At 38.5% G+C, this 25,807-nt stretch overlaps 1 protein-coding gene across 51 annotated transcripts in view; it reads left to right on the top strand.

The window, feature by feature from the left end:
- TENM3 (teneurin transmembrane protein 3) overlaps window positions 1–24,582 on the top strand; it is a 1,292,556-nt gene extending 1,267,974 nt beyond the window's left edge. For 50 of the 51 annotated variants that reach the window (XM_072927763.1, XM_072927759.1, XM_072927755.1 and 47 more), the window contains 6 exons: window positions 5,700–5,875; window positions 6,474–6,709; window positions 12,028–12,324; window positions 13,511–15,122; window positions 16,935–17,065; window positions 20,982–24,582. In XM_072927763.1, coding sequence (XP_072783864.1) covers window positions 5,700–5,875; window positions 6,474–6,709; window positions 12,028–12,324; window positions 13,511–15,122; window positions 16,935–17,065; window positions 20,982–21,737 — 3,208 coding nt within the window. In that variant the 3' untranslated portion in view covers window positions 21,738–24,582. 51 annotated transcript variants of the gene reach the window in all.
- The last annotated feature ends 1,225 nt before the right edge of the window (window positions 24,583–25,807 follow it).

Genomic DNA, 25,807 nt, shown 5'->3' with positions numbered 1-25,807 from the left:
AGAATATTGCTTTTTTCATAAAATCATAGAATATTCTGAGTTGGAAGGGACTCACAAGGATCATCAATGTCCAGCTGCCAGCCTTAGCCCAGCACAGAACAGTTCTAAAGAGTCACACCATGTGTCTGAAAGTGTTGTGCAAACAATTCTTTAATTGTGTCAGTCTTGGTCTTGTTACCACTTCCCTGCATAACCTGTTCCAGTGCCTGACCATCATCTAGATGAAGAACCTTTTCCAATATAAACCATATCCATCATAAACCTCCCCTGACAAAGTTTCATGCCATTCCCTTGGGTCCTGTCACTGGTTACTACCAGTAAGAGATCAGTCCCTGACTCTGCACTTTCCCTCGTGAGGATGTTGATGACCACAATGAGGTCTCCCCTCAGTCTCCTCTTCTCCAGGCTGAACAGTCCAAGAGATCTCAGCTGCTTCTCATATGGCTTCCCTCAAGGTCCTTTACCATCTTCCTTGCCCTCCCCTGGATGCTCTCGAACACCTTAATATCCTTCTTACACTGTGGTGCCCTGAACTGTCCCCAGCACTGGAGGTGAGGCTGCCACAGAGCAGAGCAGGACAATGACAATCCTCTCCCTTGCCCGGCTGGTGATACTGTGCTTGATGCACCCCAGGACTGGGTTGACCCTCCTAGCTGCATTTAACAATATTCCAGATAAGAAAAAAAGAAAAAATGCTATCACTTCTTAGATAAAACAAAATTTTAAAAATCCACTTGTCACAATTTATAGGCTACTAATATATATCAAAATGTCATTTGCTTTCTTCTTGTTAAGCAAAACAAAATATTAGGAAGACATATCACCATATTCTTTATTGTTTGGGATTTATTAAAAAATTTGTTATATCTCCAAAGGCAGTCATACTTTAATATTTCAGGTTTCCCAGGGTAATTGTAGTGTGAATTCACAAGCAAGATGCTAAACCTTTTAAGATACAAGTACAAATGTACTGTGTGGAAATAAAGGAATATGTGTGGGTTACAAATGAGTAGTTATGGATCCACTGCAATGTCTATTTCAATCAGACTAAATAAATTAAAAAAAAAAAAAGGAGAAATCATCTCTGTCCATGCATCTTCAGATTGTTTTCACCTTTTTCATTCTCAGCAGGCTCATTCAGTCTCTCTTCAGGCATATCAAAAGAAAAACGCATATCAAAATGAGGAAAGCAATGTAAAAATTGAGTAAAGGAAGAAAATGCAAAATTCATTACATTCAAGTTGAAAGTTTTTTTCTTTTTTTTCTACAACCCACATAATGGTTAAAGGTGACCAAAACTAGAGCTTCCAGTAACTTGCCATGCCCAATTTTAAACCAGTGGGGAACAGGAGAGTTCCCTACAGGTGAAGAAATGCTAATAATGCTAATAAAAGTGATGGTATATGAACGTGGGCTTCTTTCCTTTTGATGGGCAAGATAACAATTTTGATACTGATGGAGCATGCAGTGAAAGTGCTACTAGAGTGGCTTTTCTTTACCATCATTTTCCAACTTTGAATTCACTTTCATTTGGGAGGGACTAAACCTGCAGTGTGCTATGGAGGCTGAAAACAAGTGAAAGAATGTATTTGGAAACCAAAATTCTGTCATGTTGAAGACAGCGCTCTTCTGTGTAAATGTAGCTTAAATGGCCTCGACAAGCCAAGGGAGACATTTCATTGCCAGGTTAGGACAGATTTTCCAGCATATTGTCAACATGGTATGCACCTAAAAAAAAACAACACATTGCACTCCTGAATGTGAACCTTAAACCTTCTGTTCTCACCTGCCAAGAAGCAGCACTCTGGTATAAAAGGCTTCCCATTAATAGTTTGAAATAAGTAGGGTAATGTTCCATAAATTTTTCAGCCACTCTTAGTAATCTGGGATGCAGAGAAAATGCCTAATGTGAGTTGAGTGAAAGTATAACAGTACTTTTCTACTGTCAAAATTATACATGTCTATATTATGAAATGTATTCATGCTTCATTTCTCTATTACAGTATTCCAGCTAATAGTATAATCTGTAACCAGTCTTAAATACTTAATATGCATTTGGACTGTATGTCTTGTTATCTGAAATGTGCTGGAACTGGTGTGCCTTGCTCTTCAACCTGACATGTTTACAACAGAAAAAATAAAAAATCACGGAATTTATTTCGGTGAGGGATTGTGCTGCAGAAGTCTGGGGAAAAACAGTATCAGTCATAACTTAGCAATTGGCTTTAGGTGCAGCCTTTACTATACACTTTATTTCTACAGCTCCCTATTCTATATTGAAAGAACTTTTGATATAAAACATTAATAATGCTCTGCAAGTTGGGGTTGAGCTAAATGTGCTACAGACTAAGATAAAATACACTGGAGAAACAAGTCAAAAATAAAGAAAGTAGGACATTTCCATCTGTGGCAAGGTTTACCAGGAAGTTATTACTGCAAAGTGAAGTGTCCTACATAGCCTAGAACAGAAAATTATCTGGGAAGGCATATAATTAAAACTGAATGAGATGCGCAATGGAAGAGAGACTTCCAGCAGGTAAAGAGCAAAAGGTCGAGAATCTGGGAAGCTGATAATCATTATCTCTGAGAAATTCTCACTGCTGAAGTGGAAACTATCTGGCAGTGGCAGCTTGTCCTAAGGAAGAAAAAGGATTTGATCTAAGGGTAACTTCAGCTAGCGGTGGTGGCAGCTGCCCCCACTGCTGCCTTCGTAGTTATTGACCAAATATGAAGATTGTTGTGTTAATGCCAACAGAAACGAGCTGAGAGGATTAAGGCACACAAGGTCACATCCAGGGAGCAAGTTTCTGGTTTAGATTCTTGAAAAGTTTATGTGAGACTCACTCTTCGGGAACTGAAATGGTTGGTAGAATGGCTTTGCCGTGGAGCCAGGCAAAGGAGAGAGATCAGAGGGCTTCGGTAACGTGTGTGGCTGAGCTTGTGTTTGGATGAAAAGATCAAAGAGGCTGTGAAATGCCAAATATAGGCACTCACCCTCTAGACTTCAGATACCATTCCTTCTAGGGCAATTTCAATATTAGAACACTAGGCAGATAAAAAGAAATCTTTCAGTCTAAAACTGACAATCTTGGATGAATAAATTCACCTTGGCAGCAGAATGCAAGGATATTTGAATGTAATAAGAAAAATGGCCACAGAATGCCCAAAGGTATGAGTGATGTTGCTATGCTGTGCATTGATAAGGCTTTGATTGTGGGCAAGAAGATAGCAAGTATAAAATAAGTTTAGTATTCGATGTACAGTGAACAAAATGAAGGACACACATAGCAGTCTGTCATCAAATGGAATATGTAGTGAATTGTAGAAAGGCCTATTTCCCCTTTTTCTTTTTGTTCCTGGCTATAAAAGTATGAGAAATCCTATTCTTACCTTTCACATCTCAGTCACATTTTCTTCTTGCACTCGGATGCCTGAACCAAGCAATCATGGCTTTTAAGATTCTTTCAGCTTTAAAGTCATGTTTTTAAGAACATTTATGTGTAACATGATTTCTTGCTGGTCTTTGAACTCTCCCCCACTGTAATATTAACTGCTTATCTCAGGCTCATGATGTGCCTTCCCATATGAAAGATGAGACCCGTTCAAGAACTATAGACACAGTCAAAAACTAATAATGTGGAAGCAAGAATGCATAAAAGAAGGATAGCACAGTTCAGTGCTGCGTACTGCAGTGAAACCACACACTGCACTGAATACTACTGATGTGTGGCATTTTCCAACTCAGGTGGTATACTGAGAAATATGGTAATTAGTTTCTCACTGATACTGTGAGTAAAACAGCAACAAGTTCTTACAGGGAAATCTTACTGTCTGTGGTTTAGTAAGCATTGTTTGAAATAAAGACCAGTATTTGACTACTGCAATCAAAGGATAGAAGTAATTCCCAACAAAGTAATTTGGTACCATTTTCAAACATAAAGCAGAAAATAGAAAAGGACACTAATTGGACAATATGTGCTCCCCAGGGAGTTGTACATGAAAATAAAATAAATTCTTGGAACTGAGGCATGAGGCTGAAGGTCATGAATAGGTTAGCAGTCACATTCATGCACAAGGAACTTAAGTATGTTTGTTTTGGTCTCCTGCGTAAATGGAATATCTCAGCTTGCCAAGTCCAGTATTTGAAAAAGAACCACAGTTAGGGACAAAAACACACTGGAAGAAACCCCATTATCTTGAAATGTACTTAACTTCAAAAAATAAGTTTTCTCACTTGACTTCCCTGGCTTGCAGTATGGTTTCTGATTTTTAAACATTCTTTTCTCTTGCCTGTTGCTAAGTGAAAGTCTTGTATAAACAAAGGAAATCAACTGTGCTAAAAGGATGGAAATGACTGTATGCAAAAAGCTGACAAATCTACAGAGTAAGCAAACTGGAAGAAAACATTTCTTAACTTAATCCTTTCGGTTACAGCAATGCTGTGCAGTACTCATGCTGTTCAAAGAAAGTTAGTGTTGTGGGTTACAGCTGCTAGGATTAATTCTCTCATTTTAAGAAAAAGAGTTTCTGTAGCCTCCGTGATATGCTTGGGGCTTTTGGGAGGCTTTTTTTGGTTTTGCTTTTCTTTTCCAGTAGGAGTAATTTTGATGATAAATATCAGCATGAAATGTCTAGCACACTGTGAGGACCTGCAGGGTCATGTTCCAGTTACTTTAAGAGACTAAGGCGTTGTTCAGCTTCCCACTACATGGTCACAGGAGAGAGATGGAAAACTGAGAGCAAACAGGTCATAAGTGGGCATAAAATCATCCTTTGGATGCGTTTTTCTCTCTGTTGCAGCTATGGGCAGGCTATACTTCAAAACAAGGAGCTTCAGCTGAACACCTAGGCTGACAAATCAAGACTCTAATACTGGAAGAGCTAATCTTAAAGCCAAGCTTTATGACACACAGTGCTTTACCTTTGTCTATACTGTGACCAAAATGAATGTCTGAATTTTAATTTGTAAGCATGGTCTCCGGTCATGTACCAAGATCTACTTCTATTACAAAAATTCTATCTACCTATTCATATTAAATGGATATATAGCTGTTGGTTTAAATAAATGTCAGCAGACACAGAAAAAAAAATCTCATGGTTTGTGTCACAATTCTCAAACTATGATCTGCAGGCAGCTAACAAGTTAGAGATGCTAGCTGTTCTGGTTTCCAGCTACAAGCAGCTTAAGTAGATTAAATATTACCCTATACTCTGCTTGTAGTAATACAAGGGACGTTAAGCACTCAGGAGTACAAGTGTTCTGCATACTCATTGAATAGGAAAGACCCAAGAGACACTCTTAAGATACCCTTTTTTCAAAAATGTTGAGGATTCCTACAGTAACAGCAAAATCTAGTCCAGTAAATGGAAGTAAGAATGCTACAGAATAATATGCTTCCTTTGAAATGGTGAATTAGATGTGAAGCAGGATCTGGTCCCACTTCAAAGAATAATATGCAGAGCTGAAGATCCATCTGTTTGCTCTTGCTATCACTATTGAGGCTGCTGTATGTTAAGCAGTCTTTTGAGTACTTCAAAGCATGTTTGAAGTCTTTGCAATGCCTATACCATGCACACAAAAAAAAGCAAAAGTGTCTCAACAATGTGAGTAGCTGGTGTTTCTGTTCATTTTAGTTGTAAGTGAAAACAATTTGTTCCTGCTGTATATCATTTCTGCACTTTTTTTTTTTTTTTTTTAGCTATGATAGCGAGGGCCGTTTAACAAATGTTACATTCCCAACTGGAGTCGTCACTAACCTTCATGGGGAAATGGAAAGGGCCATTACAGTGGACATTAAGTCATCCAGCAGAGAGGAAGATGTCAGCATCACTTCCAACTTATCATCAATCGATTCTTTCTATACTATGGTTCAAGGTACTGTACACACAAGATTTCTCAGCAGATACCGGCCTGAAAATTGTTTTCTTGTGGTACAAGCAACTCCAAATAGAAGTGAAACTTTAGGGGCATAGCATATGGAGGAAGGGGTGATACATACACGCTTTTACACCTATACAGAAACGACTGTTCAGGAAAAGCAGTAGTTACAACAAAAGTAGCATTAAGTAAGTTTTCTAACCAAATTGGTTTTGTAAGCAGCTGTGGGAAGTAGAATGCTTACTTTATATTAAAATCCCAGCAACCACATACTTGCAAAAGTGAATAGTCATATTATGCTTAGGATTAGGCAAAAAATGCCTGTGAAACAGCAGAAAATGTGTTTTGTGCCAGTTGAAAGAATATACAGTGAGGATGAAACTTTCTTGGGTGTTTAAGTAACTTTGATGATAGGTCCTAAAGGCATTTTTGCTCCTCTGGGATACACTTATTCTTAACAATCTTACCTTGGCTCTTTATTACCATTGGGTCAGTTATGTGAAGTCAAGGTGCACATATTTATAAAAGTGTCCAGTACAAAGGCAGAGTCTTAACCCGTGTAGGTAACCTGTAATTCTCTTTTTGGTCTTCTCAGATCAGTTAAGAAATAGCTACCAGATTGGTTATGATGGCTCACTGAGAATCCTGTACGCCAGCGGCCTGGACTCACACTACCAGACAGAACCACATGTCTTGGCTGGCACTGCCAACCCAACCATGGCAAAGAGAAACATGACCCTGCCGGGGGAGAACGGGCAGAACCTGGTGGAGTGGCGATTCCGGAAAGAGCAAGCCCAAGGAAAAGTCAATGTCTTTGGCCGAAAGCTTAGGGTAAGAGAGCACAAGCACGAGTGGCATCTACTGCATTCTCATTAAGGAATGAGGAAATGTAAATACATCCCTGTAGGTATTGCCATCCAGCAACTACAGAATATTTACTGTAGACAAGCTGACCATAGATCTGGAAGTACTTGTTTTTATTACTTTATTTATTGGCTATTTTATTTATTAATTGTTCTTTTCTGTGTGTCATGGTTTAACCCCAGGCAGCAGCCAAGCTGCTCACTCAGTCCTCCACCAGCAGGATCAGGAAGAACTGGAACAGTAGAACCCAGAGAACTTGTGGGTTGAGATAAAGGCAGTTTAACAGGGAAAGCAAAAGCCACACACACAAACAAAGTGAAACAAGGAATGAATTCACTGCTTCCCATGGGCAGGCAGGTGTTCAGCCATCCAAAGGAGAGCAGGGCCCCATCACACATAACAGTGACTTGGAAGGACAAAGCCATCATTCCAAATGTCTCCCCTTTACATACAGAGCAGGATGCCATACGGTCTGGAACACCCCTTTGGTCAGCTGGGGTCACCTGTCCTGGCTGTGTCTCCTCCCAGTCTCCCACACACCCCCAGTCTGCTGTTCAGTGTGGCAGTACCAAAAGTGAAAAAGGCCTTGGCTCTGTGGAAGCCCTGCCCAGCAATAATGAAAACATTTCTAGGTTATCAACCCTGTGTTCAGCACAAATCCAAAATATAGCCCTGTACTAGCCTCTGTGAAGAAATACCCCAGCTAAAATCAGCACTCTGTGGAATTTAAACTGGTTTAGCTTGGAATGGCTAAAAATAATAATTTTCTGCCTTCCTTCACTGTTTTTTTTTTTCTGGTACTGATTTGGAATCCTGTTTTAAATTATTCTACCATAAGTCAGCACAATTGCTGGGTTTCATTTGTTTTTTTTTTAATTTTAAATTAAAATTGTAGTAACTTATTCTTACAGTAGAAAAGGTTTAACTGTGTGTGCATGAGGATGGCATATTCCTCTAACGTATGTCTTTACCATTTTGTTGGCATTCCTTCTTCCTATATATAGTGAGTGAAATACAAGTAGGAAGCAAACTATGATTTATGACAGCCATTTGGTAAAGACAACACAGATTAAGCATTTAAAATCGTGTTGCCAGGAGACCATTTTAAGATCAAAGATTTGACTTACTATTAGAAAGGAACTCAATTCTTTAAAATAAGGCCTAGGCAGTGTATCAAATGAAAGTAAGTAATTTCAGACCACTTGACTTCTTGCTATTTGAAGTCTTAAAATGTTTTGTATCTTCCATTGGGACAATAAAGGAGGGGATGCTATTATGCAGGTTATAGTCCTCTCTACTGCTTTCTCTACAAGAGTAATGGGGTTTTTTTTTTCTGAAAAGGAAGAACAATTATGTACAGTAGCACTGCTTAAGAACAATATATTAGTAACTACCTGTGGCAGCTATCTTACACTGATAAGGAAGAGAAAAAGGAAGATGTAAATCTGAAGCTCATCCTTGTGGTTCTGGTTCATAGGCATGTCATTATATACCACAGTGGTATAATACACCTGCCAAGTCATTTGTGAAAGAAGCCCAAGAGAGCTTTGGCAGTGAAACAAATCACCACAAGCGTAGTTCTCAGAAGTGACACTAAGTTTTGGCATTCAAGTGCAGAGGAGGTAAAAGTTAAAAAGGGGATGTAAAGTTGTCATGGACAACTTTAACTTAGAAGAATTAACACCAAAAACAAACAAAAAAAACCAACAACAACAACAAAAAGCACTAAACAAAAGGGGAAGATTTAACAAGATGGAAGGCAAAATGAAAGATTACAGATTAGCATAAAATAATACTCATTAAATTGTACCTAATGATGGGAGAAGTAGGGTACGTGGAGAATGAGCTAAGAGACAAATGCCTCAAAAAAAAGGAAATAAACTTGTCAGCAATGAAAATGAAAAAAAAAATTAATGTTTTGTGAAGTTGATTTACATGGAAAGATATTACTGAAATGTCAGTCAGGGGTGGATGGGGGGATGGAGGAAAGCAGAACAAGAAAACAAGAGAAAGAAGAACAGGAGTAATTTATGGAGCTCATCATTTCTATGTACAGACAGATATGTCATCAACATTTTTCTGCAAAGAAGACAAATGTAGACAAGAAACAGTGACAAAATGTATTGCCAGTAAAGGTATTCATCTCTGTGACACTCACTGTGTTATTTTTATGCAGTATCTAATGTTAAAAAGTGCACTGTCAGGTACCCTCTTGGTTTTCTATCTTGTATTAGTTCTACCCAGTACTAGTAATCTTTCTAAAAAAATTAATTAGTAATTATGTTGCCCTTCCTCAACAGTCTTCAGTCAATCTCGCTTTTGTTCTGTGACTTGGTTTGTAATTGTTCAATAACTTAGTTCTTCTCTGGAGCTGTATGTTTGGTCTATAAGGAGGTTGTAGGCAAAGGTCCTGCTAGTCCTCTGCATGAAAGAACCTTTTTAGGGCCTTTGTGCTGAGGGCCTCAGAGGTCTCAGATAAAAGAGCTGGTATGAGCTCTGTCTCAAGGGATGCATCCAGAACACACAGGTGACACAGACAAGGGAGCTCACAAGGAGTCTCTTCTTGAAACCTGACATACTCCAAGCTATGCAGAGGTCCCCAGTTTTCACATTACCTCTCGAATTTCTCTGTAAGACACAGCAATATATTCTTACTCCTAACAGAGGAATCACAGACAGATTTCATACTTCTCACTGGAAGGAAAAACAGGAATTAAAGTAGAGGAGGATAGATGGAGACATAAATTACTGAAATGTATCAGGACACTAGGTAAGGACTGTCAAAAGACTCAGTTTTATGTCATTAAGTGTTTCTTCACTGGAAATTTCTTTGAGTACAGTTTTTATCATCATGAAATCCAGAGACTTCAAATGTATTTGGAGTGTGGTTATCTTGGACACAATAAAAACACTCAACTTTTCCTCTTAAAGTGTTTTTCTAGCAGAGATGTTATTAAGAAGCACTTTAGAGGAAGGCACTGCTTTAGCTGAGATGTGTTATTCCAGCCCTACACTGCCCAGTGAAACAAGCTATATCACAAAAACTCATTGTTATTTTAATTTCCATCTCTATTGTGAGAATAGTCAAGCACAACCAAAATTTCACCAAAAGCTCACATGCCTGAATGCAAGAGCTCTGTCAGCGAAGTCTGAAAGCATGAAACTGGCTGGAACAAGAAGTATTTCCTTTCCTTCCCCTCATATCCTGCCCTTACGCAGACCAGACAGACGGGAAGTGAAAACGCAAGGACTGTTATAATCCCAGGTAGCAGCTAGGGCAGTGAGACAGCAGATTAAGTACTTTGTTGCAATTTATACAGGAAGGATGTGCTTAGCCAAGAAATTAACCACAATTGCTTGGACAACCGCCTTAACCATAAAACCACCCTTCTTTCTTTGCCAGTATAGAAATCAGAAGATTCCATTTTAACCTCAGTGTCTAATCCCGAGAGGTGGACAAGAAAATTTATAAAAATCTTAATTAAATGTAAAATGAGGAAGGAGAGGTGGAGAGAAAGGGAAGGAAAAAAGTCAGAGAAGCAAAACAGGCAGGGACATGCAGAGATAGGGCAGGCAGGCACCGGGGAAAAAAAAAGCCTGATAAAGAAAATTTTTAAATTAATTTAGGTAAATGACCTAATATTAGATGATGGAAAATTTTAAAAAAAACTCCCTGAAAACAAGTAAAAAAATACATTACAAAAAAGGAGTTGAATGGAAGTACTTCACAGCTAAGTTTAACCTACTTCTAGATTCAGTCTTGTAGCATTAATTTTTCAGATTATATTTAAGTAACTTTTGATGGTTCATTAAATAGGTAAAACAGCTTTTCTGCATATGCTAGACGTAGTGTTCTTTATTTAGGAGATTTACATGAAAGTGTGATTTTTTTTTTTTCCTAAATTGATAGTGCAGATTCTTCTCATCCCAGTGATTTCATATAAACAAAGAAAAAAGTGTTGTACATAAATAGAGAGACAGAGCAAGAGAGAGTATTTGGAGGAATTTTTTTCCTATTTGCCTATGACCTATCACCAGCACTTTAGTACTTTTTATACCAATAATAAAGGATCTAATTTATATTGATCTTTCAGAAGCTTATAAGCCTCAGCATATACATACCAACATCCATGACATATGGAGTTTTGAACATGCAGCCTGAAAAATGCAAAAGTCTTCCTGCCATTTCTTTGGTGTATCCCTATTTATTCTCTTGTTATTTTCTGAATGTTATTTAGCCATCTTTGTTCACCCTTTGTAATGTATGTATGAGGTACTTGAAATGGAATTTGAAAAAATGCTTAATACACATAGCTCTCTGTCCATTTCTACCCTACTTCCCACATGTTCGCATAATACAGTGTTGAAAAAAATCTGTTATCAGTTTTTCACCCCACCTGGAACAACATTAAAAAGACACAGCAGATACAGAAATGGTTTACAGATGAACAAAGAAATATTACATAGAAATCACTATCCATCACTGTAGATTACATATATCAATAACAAGCTTTTCAACATAAGTGTATCTATGGCTTTATTTAATAAAGCCAAGGCTTTATTAACAAATCAAAATACTTGTAAACTTCAGAGCATTTTTAACTGTTTTTCAATGGTCCAGTAGTCTTCCAGTCATTTATGGCTTTAGGTGGTCAGTTAACTAGGAGAAAGATATAATCCTCTGCTAAGGATTTCAGCCTTATAAATACATTGCAGCAGTGGATAGTACACCGAGTTAAATTTCCATTTGATCCTGAAGGGGAATGCGTATGTTCTAAAAACTGTTTAAACCTCCATTTGAAGATCTAACATGCTTTTTAAGATCTTAGTCTTGATTTACTATTTTGAAAAATACTTGCTGTGAACGACCGTGATTCAGTTCTTTCTTATCGTGATAGTTATGAATTGGAAAAGCAGTTGTTGGGAATATATTTTGACAATAATTTGCTGGATATACTTCAGACTGCCTACAAAAGAAGTAGTTTATATTGAAATGACCCCATTTATTACAAAAGTTTTCAGTATGCATCTTAACAGTTGACTAAGCATCAAGAAAGAAAACATTGCAACAAATTCTGAGCCCTCTCTTCATATAACCTGACCTTCTAAGGTAGATACTATTATTGTGCCTTACAGTTATATGAAGAAGTTGCTAAAATACTTTACAGATACAGCAAATCAATCACTATAAATGGTATTTAAAGAATAGCTAGCTTTGTGGAAATAACAGGTGGCTGGGGTTTGAACAGCATGATTTATTGTGTCATTTTGTTTGCTTTAAAAAGGTTAATGGCAGAAACCTCCTTTCAGTTGACTTTGATCGAACCACGAAGACAGAAAAGATCTACGATGACCACCGTAAATTCCTGCTGAGGATTGCCTACGACACGTCAGGGCACCCCACCCTGTGGCTCCCCAGCAGCAAGCTGATGGCTGTCAATGTGACCTATTCATCCACAGGTCAAATAGGCAGCATACAACGAGGCACAACTAGTGAAAAAATAGAGTATGATGGACAGGGAAGGATAGTGTCTAGAGTGTTTGCTGATGGGAAAACCTGGAGTTACACATACTTGGAAAAGGTAAAGAACACTCAGGTTTTTTAAAATGCTTGGAATGTGCTGAAATTCTGCAGCACCTCACTGCTGCATTCAAAGCAAAAATAAGTAGTAGAAGCACATTGCAATTTTCTAAGTATCAACATGTGATTCCAAGGGGAATGTTTCATTCCACAGATACGTAATCATGCTGTAGGTAATTGCTAGGAATTGATGTGTTTTTAAATTATTCAGGCCACTGACTAACAAGAAGCATCCACATTTACCTTTTATCTTAACACTTAAAATAAGGTACAGGGACTATCTGCAATTCAGTTCAACTGAAAATAATTTGTTTGCTAATGCTCCACTGTTGTGGGCTTTTTTCACTACCAAGAAAAGCTCTTTTTTCTAAATAGTTACAACTGTCAATTTGTACTTGCTATATGTTGTAGCATCAAAATAAGGGATAGGCAAAAGATTAGGAAACAATACATATGTAGCAACTGCTGAATGATAGTTCTCCTGGAAGTATCTGTGAAAATCACCCTTGTGAGATATGCAGAAAAAGAATACATTTCTTTTAGGGGTTTAAATATATTTCTGTTGACGATGTTGCTCAGCAAATACTGTTTACTAGTTACCACAGACATAATTTAATCAAGGCCTATGATACATAATAGCCATGCGTTAGGAAAATGTCAGAATAATTCAAGTAGCTCCTTTTGATATGAATAATCAAACAATTGTTTTACCTATGTCTGAAAAGCTTACAGAACAAGAGCACAGTATTCAGAGATCTCAGGCTAGACAAATTCTTCAAAATCATCTTTAATTGTAGGGAAGAAATTGTATCTCCCATATGTTGTTCTCCTCGTGAGTTAATGGCTCTAAGACAGTTTTACTTCTTCCCATATTAAACATGACTTATCTGAATCCATTGACAATCTGCTGTTTAGCTGTGAATGCTTGATAAAAGAGTGATACAGTCATAACAAGTAGCAAATTATGAATGTGGAACTACTAATTGCAGAACCCCTTACAATTAAGCATACAAGTAAATTAGGCAGGGAGATGTTAACAACATGTAAGGTCAATGATAACTCTAAAGAGGAGATAATTTTCTCAAGTGGGAATGTCACATTTTTGTGAAGAAATAGTATCAGTATATGGTGGGAGGGGAGATACTGCACCATTTGTCACATGATAAAAATCTGTTCTTAATTTTCAGTCAATGGTTCTTCTGCTCCATAGCCAGCGGCAGTATATCTTCGAATATGATTTGTTGGATCGGCTTTCTGCTGTCACCATGCCCAGTGTCGCTCGTCATACCATGCAGACTATCCGCTCCATCGGCTATTACCGGAATATATACAACCCCCCGGAAAGCAATGCTTCTGTTATAATGGACTACAACGAGGAAGGGCAGCTCCTTCAAACTGCTTTCCTGGGGACAAGCCGGAGAGTATTATTCAAGTACAGACGGCAGACCAAGCTCTCAGAAATTTTATATGATAGTACAAGAGTTAGTTTTACTTATGATGAGACAGCAGGAGTCCTGAAAACAGTAAACCTCCAAAGCGATGGTTTTATCTGCACCATTAGATACAGACAAATTGGCCCATTGATTGACAGACAGATTTTCCGCTTTAGTGAAGACGGAATGGTAAATGCCCGATTTGACTACAGCTATGACAATAGCTTCAGAGTGACTAGCATGCAAGGTGTCATCAATGAAACCCCATTACCTATTGATCTCTACCAGTTTGACGATATCTCTGGCAAAGTTGAACAGTTTGGAAAATTTGGAGTTATATATTATGATATTAACCAGATCATTTCAACAGCTGTAATGACATACACTAAACACTTCGACGCACATGGGCGCATCAAGGAGATTCAGTATGAAATATTTCGGTCATTAATGTATTGGATTACAATTCAGTATGATAACATGGGACGAGTGACAAAAAGAGAAATTAAGATTGGGCCATTTGCCAACACCACAAAATATGCTTATGAATATGATGTAGATGGTCAGCTCCAGACAGTTTATCTGAATGAAAAAATAATGTGGCGATACAACTATGACCTGAATGGCAACCTGCACTTGCTTAACCCCAGCAGCAGCGCCCGTTTGACACCACTTCGGTACGACCTGAGAGACAGAATAACTCGACTGGGAGATGTACAGTACAGGTTAGATGAAGATGGATTTCTGCGTCAGAGGGGTACCGAAATCTTTGAATACAGTTCAAAGGGCCTTCTTACTCGAGTTTATAGCAAAGGCAGTGGGTGGACAGTGATTTACCGTTATGATGGACTTGGACGACGAGTTTCCAGTAAAACTAGCCTTGGGCAGCATCTCCAGTTCTTTTATGCAGACCTTACCTACCCAACCAGGATAACTCATGTGTATAACCACTCAAGTTCTGAAATCACATCTCTATACTATGATCTGCAAGGACATCTTTTTGCCATGGAAATTAGCAGTGGAGATGAGTTTTACATTGCATCAGACAATACAGGGACACCGCTGGCTGTTTTCAGTAGCAACGGTCTCATGCTTAAACAAATTCAATACACTGCCTATGGAGAGATCTATTTTGACTCTAACCTTGACTTCCAGCTGGTAATTGGATTCCACGGAGGCTTATACGACCCACTGACCAAACTAGTCCACTTTGGAGAAAGAGATTATGACATACTGGCAGGCCGGTGGACAACACCTGATATTGAAATCTGGAAGAGAATTGGGAAGGATCCAGCTCCTTTTAATTTGTACATGTTTAGAAATAACAACCCAGCCAGTAAAATACACGATGTGAAGGATTATATCACAGGTAAGAGAAGGTTACTTGATTGCAGCTTGGGGATGCTGGATCTGCAGGCGTCCAATTTAGACTGTAGGCAGGAAGGGTCCTTCTGTGATCAGTTTAACACACCGGCATCACAGCAAATATTCACTGGAAGTTTGTCGATATTTTCCAGTGTAGACTTTTGCAAGGCTGCTAATGTAAATTGCTCAATAAGCTCCAGGGCTAGCAAAAAGTAATGTGTACACAGCCAGGTGCAGGAAAGGAGGAGTAGGATAGTACAGAAAGAGGAGTGAACTTCTCTTTTGGCAAAAAAAAGGTGCTAACATGCTTAGTTTCATATCTCAATTCTGAGAGAACCTATATGCTTTTTGTTGTTCTAGAGTTAGTGATGTGTAGTGTTTTCCATTATTCTACATACCAAAAATCTGACTGCATGACACCAGAATTTTTGGAAAAATATATGGCTCTGATACATTTGATTTTTTGTATTTGAATTAAATGTAAATAACACAAAATATACAGACATTGCCAGTCTACAGGAAGGGCTCAGCCCCACTTACTTAGGAGCTGTGAGACTACCACTTAGAAGACCCTCCTGGGAGTCAAGTGGGTTTGCATTCATTTAACAAACAGCAGCTATTAAGTGGGTTGCTAGCAGGCTGCCTGGGAGTAAGAATAAAAACAGACCTCTGAATCTGTCCTTTTTTAGCAGCATGTGCTGTAGGGCATGCAGTTGGAATCAGATTCCATGTGCCATTTAAAATCATGCACTTAGTTCAGAAATTGCCCTCAAAATACAGTTTTGGTTCTTTTCTTAACATCTTTGATGTCTGAAATGCACAGGCAGACACTGCTTATATAATGGTATTATTATAATTTGTAATTTGGCTGACTGGCAGTTTTAGATGCAGCACCTCATGAGGTATAGCATTTATTTGGAAATGTTAGAAATTATTTTAAGATAAATATTTTTTATTCTTTTAATTTTTGGAAAAATCTGCTTCCTTATGTCACATATTGTGAGCTTTCTTAAATAAAAATTATTAGGCTTGGTACGGAGCACTCTGCCAACCTCTAAGCTTAGTTTTTGTGGAAGAGAGTGTAGAAAAACAGAAACAAGGCAGAGAACTTTTTCTTGCCAAACAATTGTTAACTGAACATTGGCACCCCTAATTTATTTTTAACAGAACATAACATGTATCATAAATAATGTTATCTAATGATAATGTGGTATCCTGTCTGCTTACTGATGCATTTCCTTAGTTGTTCATTTTATCAATCCCACATCATCTTGATGAGGAGCAGATTTCTCTTGAATCAACAAAAAATATCTGCCAAATCATTTAAAAGGTAATTGGCCATATAAGTCCTATTTCAGGAGTAGTTTGAAGTCATTACAATGCCACACACCAAAAGGACTGGATGTGCTCTGCAGTACTTTTTTTTTTCTTGGCTTTGTTTAAAAGTATTGATGATAAAGGTATGACATAAAGCATGTTTAACCTGACCATGAAATTGCAGTTAGTTTAGGCTGTATGACAAGGAAATCTCCCCTTAACTGTGCTGCCATAATTGTTCTGGAAGCTACCAAGGCTGTCAGAATCTGATTGCTGAACTCTGCAATACTTTTCAACAGAGTCTAGTGCAATTCTTATATAGAATAGACATTTTATTTTAAGTTTAGAACTCTAAGCTTCCTGTATAGTTTTGCTGTTTCCATACAAAAAGAAATCAACTATGCCAAAAGCTATTATATGTAAAAATGGTGGGGTTGCAAAATACAGAACAATTCTAATATTTTTCTCTCTTTTTCTTCTTATAATTATTCCCTTTCAGATGTTAACAGCTGGCTGGTGACATTTGGCTTCCATCTGCACAATGCCATCCCTGGCTTCCCTGTTCCGAAATTTGATTTAACAGAACCTTCTTATGAACTTGTGAAGAGCCAGCAATGGGAAGACATACCAGTAAGAAACAAAACTAAACATACGAATTGAACAAGATAGAATGTTCCCATCTATTCAGATGTTATAATGGATAATTCTGACAGCCAGAGTTATTTGCTAAGTTCAATCTGAACTTAGTACCTTTATCTAGTTTCAAAAGAATTTAAGAAATTACAGGTGGAGGGTTTATTACAGATTTGCTAAATTAGGTACTATTTTATATAAGATTTTGTTTGCTTTTAGCAATTATAAAAATTTTAAAAGACAATAATCAATGAAAAGTTTAAGATGCTCTAAAGATGTCTAATTTTCATAGCAGAAACTACAGAGACTATATTTGTACTCACATTCTGCCTGAAAACAGTAACTGAACGCTGTAGTAAAAAGAGACAGTGAAATAAACAGAAGAAGAGGTGACATAACATACCCATACCAGGCACCACTATAATTTTGCTTCCTTTTAATATTAACCATGTGTTATGGACACAATGTGTTATATGTAAAGATAAAATACTGAAACTGAAATTACCTGAGGTAAATCCTACTATATCACATAAAACTCAGTTTTGCTGAGTTTATGAAGTTCTTTGAAAGCAAAAAAAATGAACTTTCATCCTGAAAACCTGCTGTGGTTCTAAATAATGAAAGAAATGCATATGGAAGTTAAATCTAAGTCTGCTATTTAAGAAAATTGTATTTACAAATTAGGCTTACTCAAAGATCAAATACCTATGCCCTCAAAAATCCTATGTTTTTTGGTTTAGAAGGAAGAATTAAGAGACATGAAAATGGGTGATCCCATTCAAAGCAGTCAAAGAAAAAATCTCTTTTTACAAGAGTCATGATAGAGAATGTTACAAAAAAAGATTATACAAACTTTAAAAATCCTACAACCTAATGTAGACCAAAAGTCCTTAAGAACAGTGGCCAAGCAGAAGGAAACATATGAAAGCTAACTTTGCATTCAGGAAGTTAGTCAGTTAGCTAGTTCTTTGGTTGGTTGGTTGGTTGGTTGGTTGGTTGGTTGGTTGGTTGGTTGGTTGGTTGGCTCGTTCATTTTTAACAGCAAGGAATTGATTAATAGGGAGAGACTTTAGAGCCCAGCATGAGACTAGTGTCTCCCATGAGCAACAAAAGCAGTGAAGGAGGAGCATGGCAAGCACTCCAGTTGTATTGGGAGATAAGAGACCCATCATCAGGCATGGCTGTGAAGAATGATGAATGATCAGAGGTTGTTTAGGTCTCAAAGTTAGGTCTCGAAAGCTAAAGAATTAAATCATCCACCAACACTAGCAAAGTCATACCAGGAATAGAACCAGTCTGGTCAAAAAGATGACGGCAGAAAGTTAGTTGTCAAAAATCTTCAGGAGAGAGCTCAATAACATGAGGAATGCCAGGAGCACATGATATGACAGAGCAAGAAGCACTTGATAGGGAAAGAAAGATTCAAAATTCTCATGTAGGAAGAAGCTGCAACTCTGATATTCACTGGTGAACAAGCAAGTGCAGAAGAAGGCAGAAGTAAACACACAAACCACTTGGTATTTTGAAACATTCTGGAGTGAGTAAGCTTTGCTGAGCTCTGATGATACGTGTGAAAAAAAAAACAAACTTTGTCATAATAGAAGTTGCTATAGCATCTTACTGCTTTCACTGATGATTGCTGTCTACAATATATTTTGTGCTCAATAGCTTTCAGGTAGGATTTACAACAGCTGAAATCCATACTCGTTAGCAAATGCAGACCAAAATCTGCCACATTCAATAAGAATGGAGAGACCAAGTTAATTCATAATTCCCTCAGGAGTTGTCTGCTCCAGAATGCTACGCTTGTGGCAAAACAAAGAAGCCTTTGCAAACTTTTTGCTAAGTTTTGACCAGCAGCAATGCTGAATTAAGGTTGTATGAATCTTAATGAGTCCTGTTTGGTCTCCCATCCAGAAATTTAGGAAAACAAAACAGGCTTTTGACTCATTTGTCAGCAGTGAATCAAGTGGTTTAAGCAGTATTTTACTAAAAGGAGAAGGGGTCAGTTGGAAGATAAACTGGATCATCATCAAAATCTAAGTACTCATTTTCAAAAGTGCAGCCAAAGCTATTTAAATCTTTGTTTCCTGCTGAAGCAACTGCCAGAGCAGCTGTATGCTCCCCACCTCTATCAGTACAGCTCATTCACATCTTGTTGCTGTTAAGGCCCAGGGTTAGATCAATGTGTCTATTCTGCACAGTTGTGAGATCACAGCTGACCCTGTGATTTGAGCTGTCCTGCTTTCTAGGTGCACTAGCTGACCATTCCTGCTAGCTGCTCCTGCTCTTCCAGCCGTCCAGGCTAAGCGCTGCAGTTATGCTGACAGGTCCTGTTCCCCAGCCATCCTCTCTGTACCAAGAGTGCATAGGAGGCTACACACAGCTCTTCCATGACATGCTGCTATCCTAGCTTTTCAATTACACTGGCTTGTTGGTTCTTTTCATTCATTGCCCCTTGTCTTTGCCAGCTATGAACAAAACACGGCTGTATTCAGAGTGGCACCTATCTAAAGCTGTTGGGGAAAAGCCCTTTTAGCAGGAAGCTGATACTTGAAGTGAAATGGAAGGTCACACAGCCAGATTGGCCAGAGTCTTTTCACACATCCCCTTTTATCAGTTTCTGCAAGTACTTGCAAGAAAGGGTATGAGTCCCCAGTATACTACCTCACTGGTCCATACCATTAGCTTCCCTCTCTTTTACTGTAAAGACTGTCATTACAGTTTGATTTCCCTCATTTCTTTAGCATCTTGAGGGATTATGAGAGCCTCCCTGCAGTTTGGTCTCAGGCTGCGGCTACTTGAGAGACTCTTATCTCCTGACTCAGCGTAAAGAAAGGCTTGTTCCATTTCTAAAGCACAGCTTCATGACCTGTAAAAATGTCCTCAGTTTGACTGGACTCATGGTAGATAGGAATCACAATTGAACAAGCTCAGAGGAAGAGATGACACCATAGTAAGATGACACTGTAGTAAGACAGCTCTTACCTGTATTACAATGGCATAGCCTGGCAATGTGCACTGGCAGCCCAGAAAGTCAATCCTGTCCTGGGCTGCATCAAAATCAGCAGGGCCAGCAGGGCAAGGGAGGGGATTTTGCCCCTCTGCTCTGCTTTTGTGAGACCTCAACTGAAACACAGCATCCAGCCCTGGGGCGCCCAGCACAGGAAGGACATAAACCTGTTCAAGCAGGTCCAGTGGAGGGCCACCCAGTTGATCAGAGGGATGGAACACCTTCCCTATGAGAAAAGGAATTGGGATTGTTCAGCCTGGAAAAGAGAAGGCTTTACCTGAGGGAACTTACAGAAAAGATGGGGTAAGGCTATTTACAAGAGAAGGTGGTGACAGGACTAGGGAGAACAGGTTCAAATTGAAAGAGAGTAGGTTTAGATTACATATTAGGACAAAATTCTTACTGTGAGGGTTGTGAGGCCCTGAAACAAGCTGCCCAGAGAAGTTGTGGATGTCCTATCACTGAAGGTGTTCAAGGCCAGGTTGGATGAGTCTTTTGAGCAACCTGGTCTAATTGAAGGTGTCCCACAGAAGGAGGTTGGAACTAGATGATTTTCAAGGTCTCCTTCCAAACCAAAACATTCTAATTCTTGTGGTTATGTATTGGCATTGAAAGTCTGTCCTGTGCAGCCCAGTAAGTAGCCTCTGAAGTTAAAGCTGATTTTTGTGCAGGAGATTTTTGTGCAGGTTCTCAGGAAGACAAAGAGTAAAAGCAGTAAACATTAGCAAAATAGTCTTGTAACTCAGCAGAACTAGCAGTATGCAGATCTAATTAACTCCTTGGCACTGTCAGTTGTGGCATATCCTGTTGTCCACGGGCAGCACACCAAGAAATCCTGGCTGTTTGGCATTTAGGGGGCTACAGATGGCTGGTAAAACTTCTGTCTGTTCTTGTTTACAGCCAATTTCTGGAGTGCAACAACAAGTGGCGAGACAAGCAAAGGCTTTCCTTTCCCTGGGAAAGATGGCAGAAGTGCAGGTCAGCAGACGGAAATCCAGTGGAGAAAAGTCGTGGCTGTGGTTTGCCACGGTGAAGTCTCTGATTGGCAAAGGGGTAATGCTCGCTGTCAATCAAGGCAAAGTGCAAACAAACGTGCTCAACATTGCTAATGAGGACTGCATAAAAGTGGCAGCTGTTTTGAACAACGCTTACTACCTAGAAAACTTGCATTTCACTGTAGAGGGAAAGGACACGCACTATTTTATCAAGACCACCTCCCCTGAGAGTGACCTTGGGACACTGAGGCTGACAAGTGGGCGTAAGGCCCTGGAGAATGGCATCAATGTCACTGTTTCCCAGTCCACCACTGTGGTGAACGGCAGGACTCGTAGGTTTGCCGATGTTGAAATGCAATACGGTGCTCTAGCGCTTCATGTCCGCTATGGCATGACACTTGATGAGGAAAAGGCCCGGATACTGGAGCAAGCCAGGCAAAGAGCTCTTTCCAGTGCCTGGGCCAGAGAACAACAGAGAGTAAGGGACGGAGAGGAAGGCGCCAGGTTGTGGACAGAAGGAGAAAAGAGGCAGTTGCTAAGCGCTGGAAAGGTACAAGGATACGATGGGTACTATGTACTCTCTGTGGAGCAATATCCGGAATTAGCAGACAGCGCTAACAATATACAGTTCCTCAGACAAAGTGAGATAGGAAAGAGGTAACACACTGGCTTAGCTCAGGCTGCCAAAGAGACTGTGTACCACTGTCTTCTAAGAAGGAGACCAAACTGTTTTGCTGCATTACTACTTGAGCCTAAGCTTACATCTTTGCTCAGATTTTTTTCTGTAGCACAATCCAGACTCTGTAACAAAAAGAGCGCCTTCCAGAAGAATGATACTGCTAATGACAAAACTTTTTTTTCTCAATGACCTTAAAGGTGATCTGCTTTAAAGAATATGTTTACATATGCATATCGCTGCACTCAAGTTGGACTGAAAAGTATTAAAAAAAAAGAAGAAAAAAAGAAAATAAAATGGCCTACAGATTTTGCAACAGGCTGTTTCTTTGAGGCACTGTATTTAATTAAGATACAGACCCATACAGTGTTTCCAAATAGTACTGAATTGTTGACCTTTGCTTACAAGAAGTAGTCTCTCTCTTTCTCTCTCTCTTTTTCTCTCTTTCTCACTGCATAGGATGTGGTATATATCTGTTAATTTTAAAACATGGGGCAAAAATTACTGTTTATAGACAACCCAACTGCATTAAACTGTGCTGCTTTCTAAAAGGACATTGGCACAAATGACTTATGCTACCATGGGAATTTAATAATGGATTTTACAATGCTAACATGGTTTGCCTTGGGGGGAAAATGGCAAGTAGAATCCTTGTTGCATATAAGCAAAGGAAACCCTGATTTTTTTGTAAATTATGTGAGACAAGTTGTTTATGGATTTTTATATGAATTACAATTTACTGTACATCAAATATTAGTCTCAGAGGAGTTAATTTATGTAAAGTGTTTAAAAAAGTTTATACTTAAAAATAAAATGATAAAAACATGTGCTGTGTGTGATTTTTTTTAAAGAAAAAGGAATTGCACCTTTTATGTTATAGCTGTACAGTATAAAGGATTATATTGTAGAGATATAACAGTGATGACTAATGTCCAAAAGTGTTAATATTTTTGTATTAGGTTTAAAGCTGTGCATCTATCACTCTGCTGATAGGATGGGACACTCCACAAAGTGGCTGGCTGAATCAGACCACAGCTCCCTCCCCTCCCTCTCCTGTCACCCAGGCCAGTGCCACTTCATCAGTCATTGTTAGAAGGCACAGTAACCAAATAAGTCTCATTTAGTATGATGGAAGACTTTAATAGGTTGGGGTTTCCTTGTCTTTTTCCAGCCCTAATGTAATAAATGGACATTTATTCATACCAGGTGGGGTTTCTGTTGGTTTTTTAGATGCTTTGTTTCACAATGGAGGAATAGTGTCTCAGGTGCTTGGCAAATTGTATGTAGAAGAAGAAGAAGAAATTATGTAGTTTCATCCAGTTATGTCAACTTTGTCTTCTGTATAATACAGCTCTTTTAGGTGTTAATAACTCCAGATAGAAGAAGCGTACCTCTGACCTGATGCTACAGAATTGCTCTTTAGGGCAGGCAGGCTGTTAGTAGGTTCATCTCCTGGCCTTCAGCTGGCAGATCAAATTTCATTACTGTGAACACAACCTGGAGATGGAGAGGAAGGTCCAGTTCTAGTGCCTAGACTGCATCTCCACACCACTGCATAGATTTGGCATGCTCTGCTCCAAGGCCCAGTATATTTGCTGCAGGAAGAACTGAAGTGTGCAGCTGGTTCCTTATAGGAAGCCTGTGGTGGCATCTATGGCATCTGTTCTACATCTTGGCTGAAACCATTCTTAGAGCTTTAGTCTCATGAGCACTAAATTCAGCCACAAAAATAAATATTTTTAAGATGAGACAAAATTGGGGGTTTTGATGTTCATTGAAATATACACAGTATTTCTATCCATGTATTATAATGACAGAACATAGTAAGTGAACGTGTCTTAACTATGAATGGTTCAAGTGGATGTAATAAAAATAGTTTTCTAACTGCTTTGTATTCTGAGAGTCTATGGTATTACATACTCTAAATTGCACATTAGGATTGTTTGATAAACAGATTTGAATTTCTCCCAGCCAAGTCACTACCGAATCTACAGTATCAGTGCTATTACTGTATGTGTGTATTTGGTAGAACATACAGAACTAATTACACATATAATGAATGCTAATCATCTATTAGAATTAAAGCACAGATTAGTTGTTAGTACTTTTTCCCTTGAAGCTTGAGGGCCCTAAATTTAGAGAGGATGGTATTTCAGACCCCAGAGGTGTGTCATTGAGCTACGTATTCTTTTTAAAAGATGTAAAATGCTAGGTGTTTGCAGTTCTGTTGGGTGGTTCTTCCACAGCACTGTATTTAGCATGCTGTAAGTGCTCTCTGTTGAAATAGGCTCATATTCTAAATTATGTCCAATGTTTCTGTTCTGTTTGAATATGAAAAGCTTGTATAACATGTCAACATTGAAATATATCTTCTACTTGGCGCATACCAGTCCCTTCTCCTTTGTTCTGGCACCAATAAACAACAAATTAGAGTATCTGTTGGTGATCATTTTAGATACAGTCAAATCAAGCCAATTAGTGGCCTTGTTAGTAGGTATAATGAGCTTATTTCTTGCTAAAAAAGACTTGTGATCTGGACATGTTCCTGCAGGAAATAGTGACCTTGGGGAATATAGAAACAAAAGATCTTTTTAAAGAAAAAATATGCATAATTAAAGAAGCATATTACAAAACTAAGAAAAAAAGAAAGGAGATTCTAAGTATTTTAGACAATGCCAGTCAAAATGCTATCCTGATATTTTGAGATGTATATTTCGTCTGATTTGTATTGTTCTTTTAATTTGCCTTCTTAACTTTATATGTGTCCTGAATTTTCCACAAATTGATAACTATAGATTGCATCTAGGCTTTCCAATAAAAGCCAACCCAACATGTGTGTATGTGTGTGTTTATATTTAGGTTTTTTAAACCTGTATGTCAGATATTGTATCTGTGCTACCACTTTTCTAGTATTGAAGTAACATAGTGATCCCCTTGCACTCGTATTGATTCACTTGCTTCACAGTTGGCAGTATCTTTTTTTTTTACTCTATCCAATGGCTTCATCTGCTAACTCAGCAAAGTAAATTACTCCATGGGATCTCTCAGGGGAACAACTTTAGAGAAAACATTAAATATACCTCCACAAAGCCAAATCTTTCATAGATAAGGAAAGACAAAGAACAAAAATCACTTAGGACTGTTTTCTCTCTTATCCTCCTGAGTAAAAATATGAAAAAAAAAGTACTTGATTATAAAGAATTAGATTGGCACTGGTAGTTACATATATACACAGAAGAGATCCTTCAATCTGCATTTAGGCCCCCTTTGCAGAAACTGCTGACTTCAGCACTGCTCTTTGTCAAGAGACAGCTTTCATTTTAGTTGGAACAGGCAGACTTCACCACACTCACTTTGTAGTGACAACCTTGAGTTGGTAACATGTTAATCCAGCACTAATCAGGTCACTGCTTCACTAACTATGGCCTAATTTTGTTATTTAAAAAAAAAAAAACAAACAAAAAAAAAGGCAGTAAGAGATCTTTGTATGTTCACACTTGGGAGGTGAGAGATTTGCATTTGACAAGGGGGGGGGAAATGCCACTGCCACTCTTCTGAGGCATTTTTAAAGTGATAGCTGAAAGACTGTAAAAGAAAAAACACTTCATAAAATAACAGTTAAAGTTGTCTATGAGTGAATAGGCAGAGAATCAGATGACAAAATGCTTGAATTCTGTTTTCAGGAAAAAAAAAAAGGGAAAAGCTTCTGGAAGTGTTGATAGCTTGGTATACTGCTATGGCCAGAAGGGCAAGCTATGGCTTTACATACGGGCAGCTTGAGAACCTTTAAGAAAAAGAGGGAAGAAACTCGTGCATAATTCTTTGGGGATGGCAAAGCAGAAGCACTTATTAGAAACAGCTCCTAAGCAGCTTATTAGAAGCTGCTTATTTGACACTTATTAGAAGCTGCCAAGGTTAAAAATAAACCAAAGCACAGAGCATCATCCCACAGCATGAACTGAACAGCACAGACACAGTGATAGCATACCCCTAACTGCAAAGCCACATCCAAACCCACCAAACTAATCAGCTTTTCATCTACAATCAATCAGTCC

Source organism: Taeniopygia guttata, chromosome 4 (genome assembly GCF_048771995.1).
Source record: "Taeniopygia guttata chromosome 4, bTaeGut7.mat, whole genome shotgun sequence".
Taxonomy (NCBI): Eukaryota; Metazoa; Chordata; class Aves; order Passeriformes; family Estrildidae; genus Taeniopygia; species Taeniopygia guttata.
The sequence above is the reverse complement of the archived record's forward strand: the minus strand, read 5'-3'. Positions and strand labels throughout refer to the sequence as shown.